The sequence below is a fragment of the Miniopterus natalensis genome, chromosome 8 (assembly GCF_054644295.1).
Source record: "Miniopterus natalensis isolate mMinNat1 chromosome 8, mMinNat1.hap1, whole genome shotgun sequence".
Classification (NCBI taxonomy): Eukaryota; Metazoa; Chordata; class Mammalia; order Chiroptera; family Miniopteridae; genus Miniopterus; species Miniopterus natalensis.
Window position 1 is genome coordinate 66859278 of NC_142088.1, and position 17835 is coordinate 66877112.

Consider the following 17835-nt stretch of genomic DNA (forward strand, 5'->3'; position numbering starts at 1 on the left):
GCAGCCAAGGCCAAGGCTGGGGCCGGCCAGCCGCTCACTCTCGTTTACTAAATTTCACATTAATCGGGTAGCATCGTTCCGTAAACGTTAACTGCTATATGTAGATCACTATAATGTGCTGTGGGAAGCCACAGGAGGAACAGGAACATAAATCGACCCTTCCTAGAGAACGCAGTCCAGCGGGGGAAAGGCACGCACATTAATTAAGCATCTCCCCAACACCAAGACTGTGACAGCCACTTACTTACATTACCCCAAATTAATAAATCATCAAAACGGTTTCATCACTGACTCTTCTCATTTTACATATTTAAAAACTAAGGCTGGAAGATACTTTATTGCTTCGCCGAAGGCTCATTACTCATGAAATGGATGTGTGTGAAATTCAGCCGAGGTCTTTCTGAGTCGTTACCTCCTCGCAGGAAAGGATTCGAGTCAGCTCTTGTGGGCGAGGTGCCCCAGACCCACTTCATCCAGTGGATCTGACAGGTACATGGATCATCTCTTTAAACTGAAGGTGTACAGTGTAGAGAGTGGACTTTCAGCCCCTGGTTAGCAGGAAGGAGTTGTAATAATCACTCCCTGTCCACAGATTCAGCTCACCTTGAGTGAAGCTAACACTCGCAGGGTTTTAATTTTTCTATGAACCTAAGGATTTAGTGTATAGTCCACTAGCTTAGTGTATATTCTACTGAAGATCGTTAGAAAAAGAGAGTGAATTGTGGAGAGAAAAGAACAACAAATAGCAGGGGGGTCAATGTTTTTTAACTGAAGCCATGCACAAATGAAAAGAGGCTTCGGTGGGTATATCCCGGTCTGAGGACTGTATTTCTTCATGAGCTAGTGACCCAGACGTGTTCACGTAGTTCTGATGAAGCTACCCCTGGCCGATGCTGTTTCTCTACACTAACTCCACTGGGACAGGCTTGGAGCGAGGTCCCGCAGGAGGACCGAAGATGACAGAGTTTATTCCACCTTAAACATTTCATCTGCGCTTATCTCCATCAGTCTTGGACGTGTTAACAGCTCTGAGTCAAAGAAGCTGAGCAGATTAAATCTTTATTCCAACTCTAGAACTCAAACCACCATCAGGGTACCATTTTATAGCGTCATTATTCATTTACACCCTGTTTTGAATACAGAAAAGAAGATGCATTTATAGGGTGATCGTGAGTGTGAGAACTCAATTCTTGGAATGAAAAGCAGGCAGGACCCTGCACCAGCCTCAACACACCAGGCACAGAAAAAAGGGGGAAAACAAAACTGTCTCTTACTATACGTATTACCTGGGATGAAGCAAAATGGTGTTATATGCTTCTCGTTGAAGGTGGACTGAGCTAGCACATGAGCACAGAAAATGGAAAATTTCCCCGTTATTACTACATATGATCTAAAACATGTATTTCCCTACTTTAATGTGTTATCTAACTTGCTTTGTTTCAGAGCATAAAAGACTGTCTTTGCAAAGATAGTCATGGCTTTTCCATTTCAAAACGCCTTTTCCTATGGAGGCTTTTAGGACACTAGGTGCTGTGACTGGGGGGCAGTTCTGCATGGGAGCGAGATGGGATTCCTGGCATCCTACCACATAAGCAGTTATCTACTGAGACACCATATCCAGGGGTCCCCATCATTTCCTCTCAGAACCACCTCTGTGAGCAAGTTGGCCTTTCAAATATAAACCAACAAAAACGCATGTCTATATATCAACAATACTTTCAAAAAGCGTATTGCACCTATACAGAGGGTTCATCCACCAGCAATTTTTCAGGTTATTTCTCTTTCATGAATCTCTAATTACACCTCTCTGGGAACGCATCGAAAATAAAGCAATGAGCGATAAAACCTGACCCGATTTAAGTCCCTCCGAAAGGTGTTCTAGCCTCACTTGACAAGTACCAGCCTGCCCGGCACTGCTGGCCTTGTCCGCCTGTCACAGACCAGGCGGGAGGTGCGAGGTCTGAGCACAGCAGCTGCTTCCGAATGCCCCCCGCGTGGCTGACGGACACAGGCCCCGCTCCGGACCGAATGGCATCTGCCCGAGAATAACAGCCACAGGAGGATAACTTCTACACGAACCACTAGAAAATAAAGCATTTAATGCTTTCTTATCCATTTCTACTATTTTTTTAAAATGTGAGCAAAAGAAACGTACTAAAGTTATAACACAGTGGCTCAGAAAAGATACTGAGGAGAAAAACGTAATCATCTCCAGGTTTCCACATTTATTTTCTTGCTGTTGTTGTTTGCTTGTTTTCCCTCAAATCCTCCACCAGATAGAGAGATAGAGATAGAGATTAGAGATAGATAGAGATAGAGATAGAGATAGAGATAGAGATAGAGATAGAGATGATAGAGATAGATAGAGATAGAGATGATAGAGATAGAGATAGAGATAGAGATAGAGATAGAGATAGAGATAGAGATAGAGATAGAGAGAGATAGAGATAGAGATGATAGATAGAGATAGAGATAGAGATAGAGATAGAGATAGAGATAGAGATAGAGATAGAGATAGAGAAAGAGATAGAGATAGAGAAAGAGATAGAGATAGAGATGATAGAGAGAGATGATAGAGATAGAGATAGGCATAGAGACATATATAATCTATGAAAGAATGAATATCTTAGATTTCTGCTAGTGGGTCCACTGCATTTCTTTAGGGTGGAGAATTCAAATGTGAAGCTAAACCCCCCACCTTACACCCAGAGCCCATCTATGTTTATGCATCAGCCTGTGGCCCCAGCCTCCGTGGGCTCCTAAACCACATCTAGTTTGTGCCAGTCAGTGACTGTGGCGGGACCCATGGTAGCACCATGAGACAGACTGAGACTGAAAGGCTCTCAGACCTCATGTTCACAAGTCAGTAGAAATAACAAGAAGATTACCTTCTGTCACTGTAACATGCTTGGACTCCTGGTAGGCACAGAATCATTTCCCTAGAGGAAAAACTCCATTCTTTACTCATCCCAAAAGGGATTACAGGCAGGTGATCCTGGCAGGTTTTAGCAAGACCTTAAAAATCAAAATTCTCTCTGCTCTAGGGAAGCATTTATAAAATAGCAAACTCCCAGACCTGAATAATAATCATTATACTTATACTCTCTCCTGCCTGCAATTACTCAGTGCCTAAAGCAGGTCATTTAGCCTCAGTATGGGCTCTATAAAACAGAGTCTAATGCTTTTCAATCCCAGCCTGCCCCTAAACTCTGCAGGAGGCTGTGGTGACACTCAGGTGAGAACTTCTACTGTTTCTACCCTTTCCTTTGAAAAATGTATTGTTTGGGGCACAAAGTACACACCCCTGTCACTTGGTGCTCTCAAGCTGTTCTTGGCACACCCTCCCTTCCCCTCACACTGCAGTCTATTTTCCCTCTCCCTCCAGGGGCAATGCACTGGTGCAAAGGGGCATCTCGGACCCCACCCGTCTCATACGTCAGCTCAGTGACTGGCTCTCAAGGTTAACTGTTCCCACTGGCCATTTGGTGCACAGGGATTCTCTGCTGACCTTAGGGATAATCCTGTGTCTTGATTCAATCTTATTTAGGCTTATGGAGGAAATCACTAAGGAAGACGCATGTTTGAGGAACACTCAACTGAGGAGACAGAAATCCAGGTCCTATTGCTGACGTGGCCATTATAAAATCACTATGGGATTTAGGACAAATTGCTTTACTTCTCCACACTTTTGTTTTGGCATTTTATGAAGTGTTGTATCCTTGCTGAACCTAAATGCTGATACAGAGTTGGGCAGTTAATTAGTTTCCTGGGGCTGCCAAAACAAAGTTTCCTGGGTGATGTTAAGCAATAGAAACTATCTCACAGTTCTGGAAGCTAGAAACACACAACCAAGGTGTCAGTGGAGCCACGCTTGCTCTGAAAGCTCTAGGGAAGGACTGCTCGCACGCCTCTCCTAGCTCTTGGTGGGTCTCGACAATCCCTGCACTCCTTGGCTTGTGGAGGTATCAGTGCAATGTCTGTCCCTGCCTTTACATGGCCTTCCCCTGCATCTTCTGTGTCTGCCTCTACATATGGTTCTCTCCTCTGTGTGCTTCTCTCTGCCCAAACTTCCCTCTTTGTATAAGGACATCAGGCATTGGATTAGGGACACCCCTAACCACATAGGACCTTATTTTAACTTGATTACATCTGCAATACCCTATTTCCAGGTGAGGTCACATTCAAGTATAGTGCGGGCTAGCACTGAATGTATCATTTTGGAGTACACAATTCAACCCACAGCAGGTGCTGTCTAGTGAAGAATGGACCAGGGTATATTTGCAGGAGTTGACCTCTATAATAGGGGAATAGGGGCCAATGAGGAAAGAGTTTGGCAGATGGAGGGGCCAGAATGTTGTGAGTGTCCCAACTGAGCTCTATGGACCAGTTCTGAGTTATGCGGAATAGCTTTTTGTGAAAATTTGGGCTCAAGTGACAAAAATTACAGCACAGAATTGGGGGGTGGGGAAGATTGTCTGAATTTCTGTAGAGACTCTATGGCCCAGAGTAAAGGAGACAAGGCATTTAATAAACATCTATTAAGTCTGGCCAGAGCATTGCTTCTACTGTTTTGTAGTATCAGCACCTCATATTTCCTGGAGGGAGTTGCTTCTCTCCCACTTTTAATCTGGAAGGGTTGGATGGAGCTATCCCTTGGGGGGACCTGGCCCCTCCAGCCCCACCAGAGCAACTGGGTCAGAGAAGAGCACGTGACACATATCAGCCGATGAGATTCAGTTCTGGGACTATTAGGAAAAACATTTCTTTCTACTTTATTTACTATCTAAAAAGGAAATTACTTTTTTTTTTTATGGTGAGAATTTTAAGATCTACTCTCAGCAACTTTCAAGCACACAATACAGTATTAACTGTAGTCAGAATGCTATACGTTAGAACCTCAGAACGCAGTCACTTTATAATTGGAAGTCTGTGTCCTTTCATTATCATCTCCCTATTTCCCCTGCCCCCAGCTCCGGGCAGCCATTATTCTACTCTCGGTTTCATGAATTCAGTATTTTTGTTTTGTTTTAAGACTCCACATAGAAGGGAGATCAAACAGTATTTGTCTTTCTCTGCCTGACATTTCACTTTGCATAATGCTTTTAAGGTTCATCCATGTTATCACAAATGGCAGGATTTCCTTCTTTTTATGGCTAAATAACATTCCTTTGTGGGTGAATGTGTATTTATATATTTATATGTGTGTGTATATAGGCATACATCACATTTTATTTAACCATTCATTTGTCAACAGACACTTAGGTTGTTTCCATGTCCTGACTATTGTGAATAACACTGTAATGAAAAAGGGTGGGGTGGGGGGTGTAGATACAGTAGCTCTTTTTTCTTTTGTTTAAATATGTCTTTATTGATTTCAGAGAGAGGAAGGGAGAGGGAGAGAGAGAGAGATAGAAACATCAAGGATGAGAGAGTCATTGATCGGCTGCCTCCTGCACGCCCCCGACTGGGGATCGAGCCCGCAACCCAGGCCTGTGCCCTGACCGGGAATCGAACCGCAATCTCCTGGATCCTAGGTCGATGCTCAACCGCTGAGCCACACCCGGCCAGGCGATACAGTAGATCTTAAAACTTCTTACCACAGACACACATGCACACACACACACACACACACACACACACACGGTAACTATGTGAGGTAATGGATGTGTTAATTAACCTTATTGTGGTAATCCCTTGGCAATGTTTATGCATATCAAATCGTCATGTTGTATACCCTAAAATTACACAATGTTATATGTCAATTAAATCCCAATAAAGCTGAAAAAAATTGAACATTAAAAATATAATAAGCCCTAGCCTGTTTTGCTCAGTGGTTAGAGTGTCAGCCTGCGGAATGAAGGGTCCCGGGTTCAATTCCAGCCAAGGGCACAAACCTCTGTTGCAGGCTTGATCCCTGAACCAGGCTGGGGTGCTTGCGGAAGGCAACCAATTGATATGTCTCTCTCACATTGATGTTTCTCTCTTTCTCTCTCTTTTTCTCTCTCTCTCTAAAAAGCAATGGAAAAAAATATCCTAGGGTAAGGATTAAATATATATATATTTATATATTTATATATTTATATATTTATATATATATATATATATAAAGATGTCATCCTTTATAAGACACTATGTTGATTTTATTACAATATTTTGGAAGAAAAAATACTTCCACATAAAACGTATTTATAGATTCTATGATACAATTAGATCTAGAAACCTAAGACATATAAAAAAATGGATCTAAGAATCAAGCGGAGGAAAACCTTAGCCTCACTCTCCAATTTGCAATCTGTAGACCATGTTGATGCTTTTTTAGGTCTGAAAGTTTAAATGAAATTGAGAGACTTTCACCATGTGCCCTACTGAAATCACAAGTGTTACTTGAACATAGACTATTAGGCGAAGGTAGTGTTGCCTAATTTTAAATCAAATGTCATTGGTGAAAATATGTTTGAAGGTTATGTTGCCTTCAAAGAAACAGAAAACAAGTAATTTATCACTGAAGTGATTTAGAACAACATCTAATACTAGGGTTTTTGTTAATCAATTTAATGTTCGGATGTTTCAAATTGGAGTGATTCAAATAGTTAGGACAATTTGCTATTGCCCTACAAGTCATAAGATGAGTAATCACTAAAAGGCATATGTTAACTAAAAGTAAATCTGCCAACAAGAAGGACACACAATAAAAGTTTAGCAGTTAAACAAAACTAAGGCTGGTCTTTCCCCATGGAGAGGGCCTGCCTTAAACTGAACCTAATACACACAAAGGTAAAACCAAAATACGGAGAGAGAGAAGATTTTAAAGGCAACAAGAAGACTGTAGAATCAGAAGATTATAAAGAGAAAGAGAAAGAATGAAAAAGACTGAGACATATAACCTCATTGATACTTTTGGATGCAGCCCTATATTCCTTTCTATTTTTTTGTTATATGTGCTACTAAATCCCTTCCTTTGCCTTAAGTCACTTCAAATTGTGTTTATGTCATCTATAACCAAAAGTGTCCAGGGCCCCAAGTCCTTCTGATCAAGCCTCCCTCCAAGAAAAAAAAAGTCCCAAATAATGTAAGGCTCACTTGGCCTGGTGTAGGTTCTACAACTTGGAAAACAAAGGAAGGTGACACTCAATGCAGCAAAGTTGCACCAACATCGACAGTCACATGTTGGAGGCCACAGAGGCTGGAGGAGCCTAAGTCCAACCTCAGGTCATTTTCTTTTTCTTTTTCTTTTTTTTTCTTTTTTTTAAATAAATTTATTGATTTCAGAGAGAGGAAAGGAGAGGGAGAGAGAGAGATAGAAACATCAATGATGAGAGAGTCACTGATCGAGCCCGCAACCCGGGCATGTGCCCTGACCGGGAATCGGACCCCAGTCGCCTGGATCTTTAGGTCGACGCTCAACCACTGAGCCACACCTAGCCGGGCTCAGGTCATTTTCTAAATGGTGACCTTAAAACAGAGTGGCACAGGTCAAACATAAGAGGGCTGGTTCTAATAACATGTAAGTCACCCTGGGAAGTTTCATATGCAATTACAAGAGACTTACATGGTCCAGTTATACACATGTGGACCATAAGACCATGGATTGTGGGTCTTAGTATTAATGAGAAATTATTTGTATCCATAGCTGACAAGGCTTGGGGGGTGTTCGGGTTACATGTCAAATAAGAAAGTAGCACTAGCCCTCACCCACTCCAGATTCCACTGAGATCCAGATTTCTATTGTTTGATAACAGAATTAAAGTTAACTTCTTCCTCTTGCTTTAGACTCAATACATACCCTCCTCCCCGGCCTTAGAGCCAGAGGCAGAATAAAGGGAAAAGCCCAGGGACAGGGTGTGTGAACCTGGGCATGCACATAATGTGCATCTGTGCATCCTGGGAGCTGCTGAAATGTGGGCTTTCAAATGGACCCAAATTTCGGACAAGATTAGCAGCTCTGAAACATCAGAGGCTTGCCCACTTACTCTTTCTTCCCCTGTGATAACAAGGATGAGTGCTTAGGAAACGCAACCCAAGTTCCAGAATGTCCTTGGGTCTCATTTGTCTCAGTAAAGGGGATATTTCTTTTTAGCACTGCCATTTAATGGGACAAAATATTAATGCAAATCGAAAAGCCAATGGAAGAGATGTCAAGACGTTAACAGCAAATAGAAGAAAGCGAGACTACAGAGGCCCACAAAATTAAACAAGCACATAAAGTTTTCAGATTCCACTTTAAGGCTGAGGACATCGGAAAGTGAGCAACACGCATAAATGCCCCTCATGAAGCTATGAAACAACATCAAAGTCAGCGCGTGGGAGTCTGAAACCAGATATGCAAAACAGTTGTTTCCCCAGGTGTTTCAGAAATCACGTTTAATTTCCTCAGTATCCTGCTACATATATCAAACATCAAGTTATATCACTTTTTGAGTAACAGTCACTCCACTAGCAAGAGCCTAACTGGAAGGTCAATCAAGGTCAGAGTATGTGTTCCACAGAAATGCCCCAGTGGCCCCCCTAATAACTGAATGTTGTCAGGCTTGAGCTGCTTATCTAAATTTTACAAACAAATATTGTAGTAAGCAGGCTTAATCGGCCACTGAGCCTCCAAATAAACATGTGTGCACTGGAAGTAAATGAGGCACAAACAAGCCACTCACCTTTTCTGCCCTGCGGATCCTGGCAGTTTTCATGGATGCACGGGCCCCAGGCTGACCAGGAGGACACCACACAGTCTGTAGAGCAAGGAATGCTGCAGAGCTGGGAGGCTGCAGGGGCGGGGCCCAGGCATAATGTCTTGTCCACAGGTCTAAAGACTAAAGCACACAAAAATTTAAAAAATTAAAACAATGGACCACACCACATTCTCTGGTTATCCCTAGAATTGCTTCCATCTTTGTGTGCTTGTCTTGCCCACATCTGCTTTATGGTTAAAAGGGTAAATGCAAACAAAGTATAAAACATTCGCTAATACTCACTGCTCAGCTGCACATTATTAGCATTTGAGGTGAGAAAAGGCAAAAAAAAAAAAAAGACAGCAAAAGAGGGCATGAAGTTGAGCTTCCTGCTTCACTGAGTATTCCCTGGGAATCAAGAGAGGACTTAAAATACAGACACAATATCTAGACTTATGATTTAAAAAATTAAATGGCTTAGTGAAGTTTCAAGATAAGTCCATCTCCACGATATAAATGACTGGGTTGCTGTGAAAAAATCAAAATTGAACCCCCGAGGTGGGGTGTTTAGCATAACCAATCTACCACTGTTACTCCCCTGGGGGTGGAGCTCGAAAAGGCAGAAGAAAAATGGTTCTTAAAATAGGAATAATAATCAGGATCTGTGACTGCAGAATTAGCCCCTGAAAGTCAGTTTCATTAGTAAGACTGTTCAGAGGCACAGGAGTGTCTAAGGAGCCACAGGGGCTGCAAACTCGGGGCCTGTGAGCTCTTCCTCTGAGCCCCTGCACCCAGAACACCCAGAATGGGTCCTCTCAGGTGCCAGTAACCATCTGTGCATCGGGGCATTCACCTAGTGCCCTCTCTGTGCAGACATCCTGGACACGGTGAAAACATAGATGAAAGAGAAGATGAGATCCTGATCCCTGCGGAGTTTAAAACATAAAAGTAACTAGGACAGCAATACTTAAAAATACAAAATAAAGGAACAACAAATGCATAACTACACTTGCACAGAATGGCCCCAGGCAAAGAAGGTTTTGGAGCATTTCAGAGTTTGTGAGCAAATGATTTAAGTTCAGAAGGCTTTATCTTATGGACTGGCTTGCACTATTGTCTGAATATTTCCTGTGTTATTTCCATCCAGCTAAGCAGATCAGAATCGCTTCAAAGGCAGAGCCTGGGTGGTGAACCATGCCATCTACTTTGCTTCCTCACACTCTACCTGCGATGTGGATTAAATCGGGTAAAGTTGGCACTAAATCACTGCTCTGGCCAGCAGAACTCCGAACATAATCCAAAACAATAGCAAAATAATTTTATTTTTTTTAAAATACTGTCACAAAGAAGTTGTAACCCGTGAGGAAACAAGGGTTTCCAATGAACAATGGGGCAGCCTGGGGTGATAATGAGAGTGAATGGGAAAAATAAAAGATTGCAAAGAAAAATAATAATAATATTTTGTTTGAAATTAATTCTTTTACAGTTTACCAAAAGGATTTGCCTGACTTAAATAAAAGGCAGAGGCAAGCAAGGTTGCAAATATAAATGTCGAAGGTTGCGAGCCAGTGGAGGAGACAGGTAAAGGACAACAGGTATTGGGGGAAAGCAAAAGGGGGGTGAGGGGAGCCGGTGGTCAAACAGAGATAGTGCTGGTGACGACAGCAGTGGGATGGGGAGGTTAGGGGGACCAGGCCTGGGGATGACATCAGACACGGATGGACTGTGGGAAAAGAAGGACCAGCAAGACACTGGGAGGGGGTTGTGATTTCCTTCCCAGGAGTGAGCGAGAGAGGACTCACTAGACAGCCACTCGCTGAGTAAGGACGCATCCGTCCCCAAGCCACTGAGCACCCGCTCTCACTCGGGCTCTCTTGGATGGTGCTGGCTTCCAAGTAGCTCTAAGTCAAGAAGGGTAAGTCAAGGAGCATATGAACAAAGTTAATGAAAAGAGATGCTTCAAAGCATCAGTTAAGTAGAAAGCTGCAGAGCCAGAGGTCTCAAGGCAGAAGTATGTTTGTGTCCGGACCCACGCTTGTTAGAATGTGTTCTCGCAGACTCAGACTTTAGTTCTAAAAACAAAACCTCAATAATGAAGGAAAAGGACTTAGGGAATGTAAACTGATTAATCTACTTATTTAATAAACATTTAAAGCGCTTGCCAGGCACCAGTAATAAATATCAATTCATTTAACCTACATATAACCAGCTTTGAGATATATATCATTATTATTCCTACTTTAAAAATGAGGAAATTGCTACACAGAAACATTTAATCTCTTTCCTACATTTCCAGTTAGTGAGCAGTGAAGTTGGGGTTTGAATCCAGGGTCTATTAACCACTGTACTAAGTAGCCTCTTCATTGATTGTCCAACCTGCAATGACAAGTGCCTACAGCGTCTCAACACTGAAGCCAGAATTGTGAGTAAAACAGACAAGGCCCCTGCCATCATGGAGCCCATATTCCAGTGGGAGTTGGCACTAATCATATGTGAGGCCACTACTCCAACAAGACTGAGCAGCTGTTAGGGGTGCTTCTCTTTCCTTTGCCATGGCTGCCTCCCTGCAACACCAGTCAGACAGACCTTAAGTGTCTGATGATCACCCAGACCCCTCAGCAACAGGACCCAGAAGACACTTGCTGCTATAACCTCTACCTGAGTTGCAACTAGTCAATCCACCAGTGCAATGACCAAGCACACAGTAGGCCTGCATTAAATCTCATCAGAAGCTCTAGATTGCGTGCGTCCGTAAGGCTCTAGGTTGGTAGTGCAGCTGGAAAGAGACTGGGGAAGTTGCCCTAAAGTTGTGTTTGTTTTTACAGATATTATGCTTCTGCGGCTTATTTTTGGAAAGCTGTTGAGGATCATTGGAAGGGGTGGGGTTAAGTCTCCTGAGGTCCCCTTTGATAAATTCTTAGGGCTAATGGTACTCCTAAGGTTTGAAAGTAGGAGAGAGGGACATGCTGTGCTGGAGAAGGACAGGGGGGACCTCCCTGGGGACTGCTAAGTGACATAATTGGAGGTGCAGGGTGGGGTTAAGGCCATTTGTCAGAGCACTTGGGCCTCTTCAGCACCTGCAGCTTTGACAGACAGTAGATCTTTATCCATATCAATAAATTCTCCCAGCCCCAGGCGACATGTCTAAGATGCTTCATTTAGGCACTGAATCAATGTGCTTGGGTCAACCCATCTCTATCTCAGACCCCCTGGGCTACATTTGCTCTGCAAATAAATCATGAGTAAGTCACAAAGCACTTACCAGCTTCAGGCCACTTAGGTACTCATCTCCCGAGAACAGTGAGCACAGGATATGTCTACGCCTATTGACTGGTACAGCTAGAAGGGAGTTTTTGAGCTAATTAATTTAGTTTAATTCATCAATTTTACTAAAAAAAACACAATACAGCTCTGAAGACATTAGGTGCTTTTTCCAAGTTCACTCAGCAAATCCAGAGCAGAGCAAGCCCTAAGCCTAGTCCCAGGTGGTTGACTCACCTCCACCTGTAATTTCCCTTTCACGGAATGAAGGCATCAGACAGGATAGATGAGGTTATTTACACCAAGAACATTTTGTTTATGAATCACAGTGACCACAACTGCAGCAGCCAGTGCCAAAACCAATCTAAGGTGTCTTCACAGGAAGGCTTCAGGCTCCATTTAACCCTTTAAACAAAATCCAAATCCTTCCCCTCCTTCACTGATCCTTCAAAACTCCTCCAAACCTCTTCCCAGGCTTCCCCCACTAAGCCGGAGGTAGTGAGGCCAAAATTTGCTCCACTGCACGCGAGTCTTTACTTGTTTTACTGGTAGCTATTCATGTTGTAATAAAATTATTTTGGGGTCGCTGGGGCGGGGGCCATGACCTGGGCCACCTGGAATTGAATGGTCCATGCATTTTACTTTTTATGGAGCCTCATTTCTTCTTGGCCAAACTCTTGCCATTATGTCTGGAGGAAAAATCGCTGCTTTCTACTCACCTGTGCTCCTTGCTCTAGATCTATGGACTGAAATGACTTTATTTTTATTTACTAACTCTGCTTTCTCTAGTTCAATGGATTCTTGCTCTAATCAGTGAGCCTATTCAGTGCAGGGCTGTGCTTGTACCTTGGTGTCCCACTTTTTCCAGCTGCCTTTTGGACAAAGTTACCTTGAGGCCTTCTGCCATTCCTGTGCTAACCAACTGCCTGACCAGATAAACGATTAGCCAAGGTTTTATAGGCTACTTAGCCTTTGTAGGCGGCAATGTCAGCCCCTATGGAGACCTCTCTAGTGTTAAAGAGCCAAAATAGCGTATAACTAGGATACACTGACATCGTTACACAGTGGTAGAATTTCTAAATGCTAGGGAATATATTACAGTATTATAAGCAATTGTACCTATGCAATACTAATTAATATTTTGGGTATTTTGGTGCCTAACCTGGAATTTTTTATTTGCAGTAAGAAATTATTAAATTGACCTGCCTTACAAGAAAGGTGGAAGTCTGCTACTAATGATTGCAAAGTTGCCTTAAATAATGGATTTCTCCATGGACAGCATGGTAATTAACAAGTGGGGAAATATGCTGAGTAGATGATACGTTGAATGTTTTAAAAATTATTTTTAATTCTAGAAATGTACCAAGTCCATGATTTTCCTTAATCTCAAGGTAATTTCAGATGAGCATACTAATTCAATCAAAATGAATTGTAATTAAGAAGAAAATGCCTGTTGTGATCATGAGCATGTGACTGCCGCTGTAAAGAAAAATGACTTCCTTCACATTTTATTCTTTGAGACTATATCAAGCTCTAATCCAAACTAATGTGAAGTAATATGGACATAAGTTGGCAAAGATTCAGTAAGAATATATTACCCCTCACCCCCGCTGATGGCCATTTTGTAAGATCTGAACTTCAACGCCTTTTAACTCCTCACAAAAAAAGAAATCAAACTGAAATTGCATAATAATAATATGTAATTATAATTAATAACCTGGCATCTCTCTTTAGTTTATTTAAAAAATGAGTTATATTTGCTTAAAGTAAAAAGAGTTATCATAGGAGTCAATGGAATTTTCTTATCTTTTAAATATATCTGCTATTGGATGAAAAATTTCTAGTCTTTCAAAATTCAGAAAGTGTTTGAGGTAATTTCACTATAGCATAATGGAATTCACCTTTTCCTCTGGACAGAAAGCAGTATCTTGAAGATGGTCAAGGAATTAGTCACAAGACAGTGCCTTTTTTTTTTTTCTCTGATATTTTCAAGGAGATGAAAAGAAAATAGAGGTGATGCTACTTCCTGAAAACTCTTAAAACCTGGATTATCTGCCTGCTTTCTATTTGGGGTGCTAACTACTCCTACAAACAACACATTACATCTTCAGTTGATTTTACACAACATATTTGATTTCTAGAATGACATCAACCTGCACAAAGAAGTCAGACAAAGAAGCCATCTTCATTTCCACTTTCTAAATCAAATGCAGGCACTGTGAACCCCAAAGGGAATGCCCACTGAAAGTCAGGGCCCCCAATTCCACAGGCTCTCCAAAAAAGAACCATAATAGAAACAGCAATTGCTAATAGTTAATCCAAAACTAATGAAAGAGCCTAATTATGTAAAAATGCTGCTTTTTAAATGATTTTTGAGGAACAATATTGCCTCTGACATATTCATTTAGTGAGTATACTGACTTGGCAGAAATCCAGCCTACCTCGCTGCTAACATAAATAGGCCTCTTCTACAGACTGAAGTAGTCTAGTGGTTGAAGGGGAAAGATAAATAATATTACAGTTTTAACCAGAAAACTACTTTCCTTCAAGAAGCTTCATGTGTTATTTCAATTGCCTTTTGCCACCGGGATTTGCAAAATAATGTATCATTCTTTCAACTTAGTGGATAGAATAAAAACAAATCTGTCTTCTAGCATTTATAGTCAGCTTAAAGAATTAAAGCACATCTCATCCTACTATACATAATAAAGCTTAATTTTAGCCATATTGTAACTCTCTTGGCAAAGTACTGTGCAGTACAATTTGGCAGGAGGATGGGTGTGTATGTACAGCAAATTTAATATCTAAAAATAATTCCTGCAATTAGAAACCATTATGTGAAATTGGCCACATGTTAAAAAGTTTTCCAAATTTCATTTATTTCACATAGCAAACGAGAAAGTGTTTATCAATGAGTGATTTTTTCAGCGCTACAGAGTAGCAACACTAATAAACAAAGATAAAAACCCATATTCAGAATAAAAATGAAGACAAAAGAAATGAAGTATGTATACAATTTTAATAAGTAATCAGAACCAAATCCAGCAACTACATAATTCAAGGAGAAATATATTTCATCTCTAAATGCATATACTTTTATCATCAGATATTCTCTCCTCTGTTCCAATTTTGAGAATTTCTTTCTGATTGTCAGACTTCTAGCTAAAAGCTAGTATGGGGTCTGGAAAGGATGGAAAGAACAAAAGATGACCTAAATGGCATCTTTTATACCTTATAGAGTTAAAAATACTATCAATGATCAGAGAGAATGGAAAGGAGATAAGTGTAAGATGGGGACGTGGTCAGGCAAATAAAAATGGCAGAGAGGCAAGTGACAGAAAGAGCTGTCTCCAGAGATGTCAACAACAGGATATGCCAGCCAGAGAGGGGCAACTATTACAAGGGTTTTAGTGCAAAAGTCTTCTTTACACTCAGCACTCTGCAACCTGGGATTCATTTTCCCATGCAAAGAATGACAAGAGCTAAATGGGAGAATGGTTGCAAGTGCCTGTTTCACTGATTAATGTTTGTAATGATATCTAATAGGTATTGACAGTCCACTTGGTTCTAGGCACTGTGCTAAGCACTTAAATGCAGTTTCTCCTCCCAACCACTTCGAGGTAAGTGCAATGAGTGTTCCCATTCTATAGATGAAATAACTAAAGATAAATTATTTGCCTAAAACAACAAAGCTAATAACTGATAAACACTGAACCAGGGCTCGTAAAAGCCCATAGCCTTTAATACTACCCTATGCTATGATGTTGTGTTCGTAATACGTTATGAGAGAAAAAGAATCTGCTGTAATGGTAATACTTTATCAGGAAAATAAATAAGTGAACATTGAGTTCACTTCCAAAAATTTCTTCAAGTGAGATAAAGTAGAAAAAATAGGTTTAAACTATCAGCAGTAAAAGCCAACCCTCGGGAGAGGCAAGGGGAATAAGGGGCTAGGTTGATATTTTTGATGCGATTCTGAAAGGCACTTATGGTTATTCCTGAAGCGGTGAGGGAGTCGATGAAATCAGATTATAATGACTACTTTCATCTCAACTTTAGGTTTAGGGCCAGTCCTGAAATTACAGTGAGTTCACAATAAGCATCCCTTCCCGCTTTTAAGATGGGAACAACTGAATGAAGTTTTAATAATGGTAACAAGAATGGGGAATCCACATTCTCTACGGTGACACAGTCCTCTAAGAATGACATTGCTAAACCCGAAGCTTAAAGCTCTGTCTAAAGGGACAAAATCCAAGCGGGGAGATAGGTCCTTCTCAGTTCCCTTCACCTTCCCCCACAAGCCCTTCCCATCTGGCATCCACCTGTTTGTTCTCTGGATCATGAGTTTGTTTCTGTTTTGTTTGCTCATTTATCTTGCTTTTTTAGATTTCACATATAAGTGAAATCATATGGTATTTGTCTTTCTCTGTCTGACTTATTTCACTAAGTATAATACCCTCTAAATTAAAATAGTCACGGGGACGTAAAGTACAGCTTAGGGAATACAGTCAATAATACTGTAATAACTATATATAGTGTCAGATGGGTACTGAACTTAGCAGGATGATTACTTCATAGGTATATAAATATCTCATCAATATATTTTACACCCAAAACTAATATAATGTCATATTTCAACTGTACTTGAAAAATAATTTTTTCAAAATTTTGTGATTATTTTAGAGGGTCAAGAAAGAACTATCTGTCTCTAAAATAAATATGTGCACCATCCTATTTTTAAAAGAAAGAAGAATGAAGGCCTCCCTGTACTTGATATCCTTGTTAGCATATGCTGCTTTAAAATTGCAAATTGCTTTAGACTGAACAAGTTAATTCAACTTCAAAGGAAGGCTCATGGGATTCGCCAGGTCCCTAAGCAGTGATAGGGACAAGACACCGCATAATATTTTTTTAATGCAGAATAGTTCTTTCCATTATATAAGGGACTGCACTATGAATTTTTAGACATAAAACAAAATTATAAACTGAAACCTCTGCATTGCAAAACTAGACAAAAGCTTTTTTTCTCCCAGACCTATTTGTATGTTACAAGTCCTTCCTCATATATCTCTTCCCTGGGTCAAGGCCAATATTATAAATTAGTAGCTTCTAACCTGGCTACCCCAGTGGGGTCTAACTCACATAGACCCAGCTCGGAAACGCTGTGTCAGAATTGGGAAGGGGGCAGCAGAGAGCACAGGAAGATTTATATCTTCAAAAATCTTTATTATTAACAGGTTGGGGACTAAATCTTATGAATAATTTATTAAGTATGGTTTTGAAAACCCAACTGGCAAAATACTATCCTTAAAAAGCCATTAAACCAAGAGCCTACCACCACCTGTGTAAATTGGGCAAATCTCTTGGCAATTGAGCTTCTGTATAATGAATAAACTACCCAGTGTTTCTCACTTTAGCTACATTATCTCTTCCCTAAGGAGCCTTTGTAAACATTTTTTCCCCTAATTGTCCCTCCCTCCCTGATCACATCTCATACCACAAAGATACCATGTGTATGCGTGTATATATGCCGCATATATTAAAAAGTATAAGATTTTTTCACCCAAGAACTGATTTTGGTCCCCTTGCATTGGGAATGCAAGGACTAGCACACGTAGTGAGCTTAAATTGTGTTCCTTTCAAGCAATTTACAACAAGCACATTCTGATTTCATTAGCAAAAGAATTCTATGAGGTAAGTTCTACTAGTATCTCCAGTTTCCAATAGGACAAAGTCTTAAAAATCTGTCCAGACTTCTATAATTAGGAAAGGGCAGAGGCAGGACTTGAACTCAGGAAGCGTGAGTCCGTTTCCCCCTCTTCATCACCGTCTTAGACTCTTCCAGCTCGAGCTCTGAAATTCTTAGGCTCGTTGCACATTTCCACGGCTGCAGGCTGGAATCCATCTTTTT

The 17835-nt window shown here is 41.0% G+C and overlaps 1 protein-coding gene across 1 annotated transcript in view; it reads right to left on the reverse strand.

Annotated features, from left to right (window-relative positions):
- The window catches only part of THSD7B (thrombospondin type 1 domain containing 7B), a 630654-nt gene that overhangs the window by 404074 nt on the left and 208745 nt on the right, over positions 1-17835 (reverse strand). Inside the window, exon 5 of the mRNA XM_087819873.1 lies at positions 8649-8804. Within this exon, the coding sequence (XP_087675999.1) occupies positions 8649-8804 (156 nt within the window). The remainder of the gene's footprint in view (positions 1-8648; positions 8805-17835) is intronic.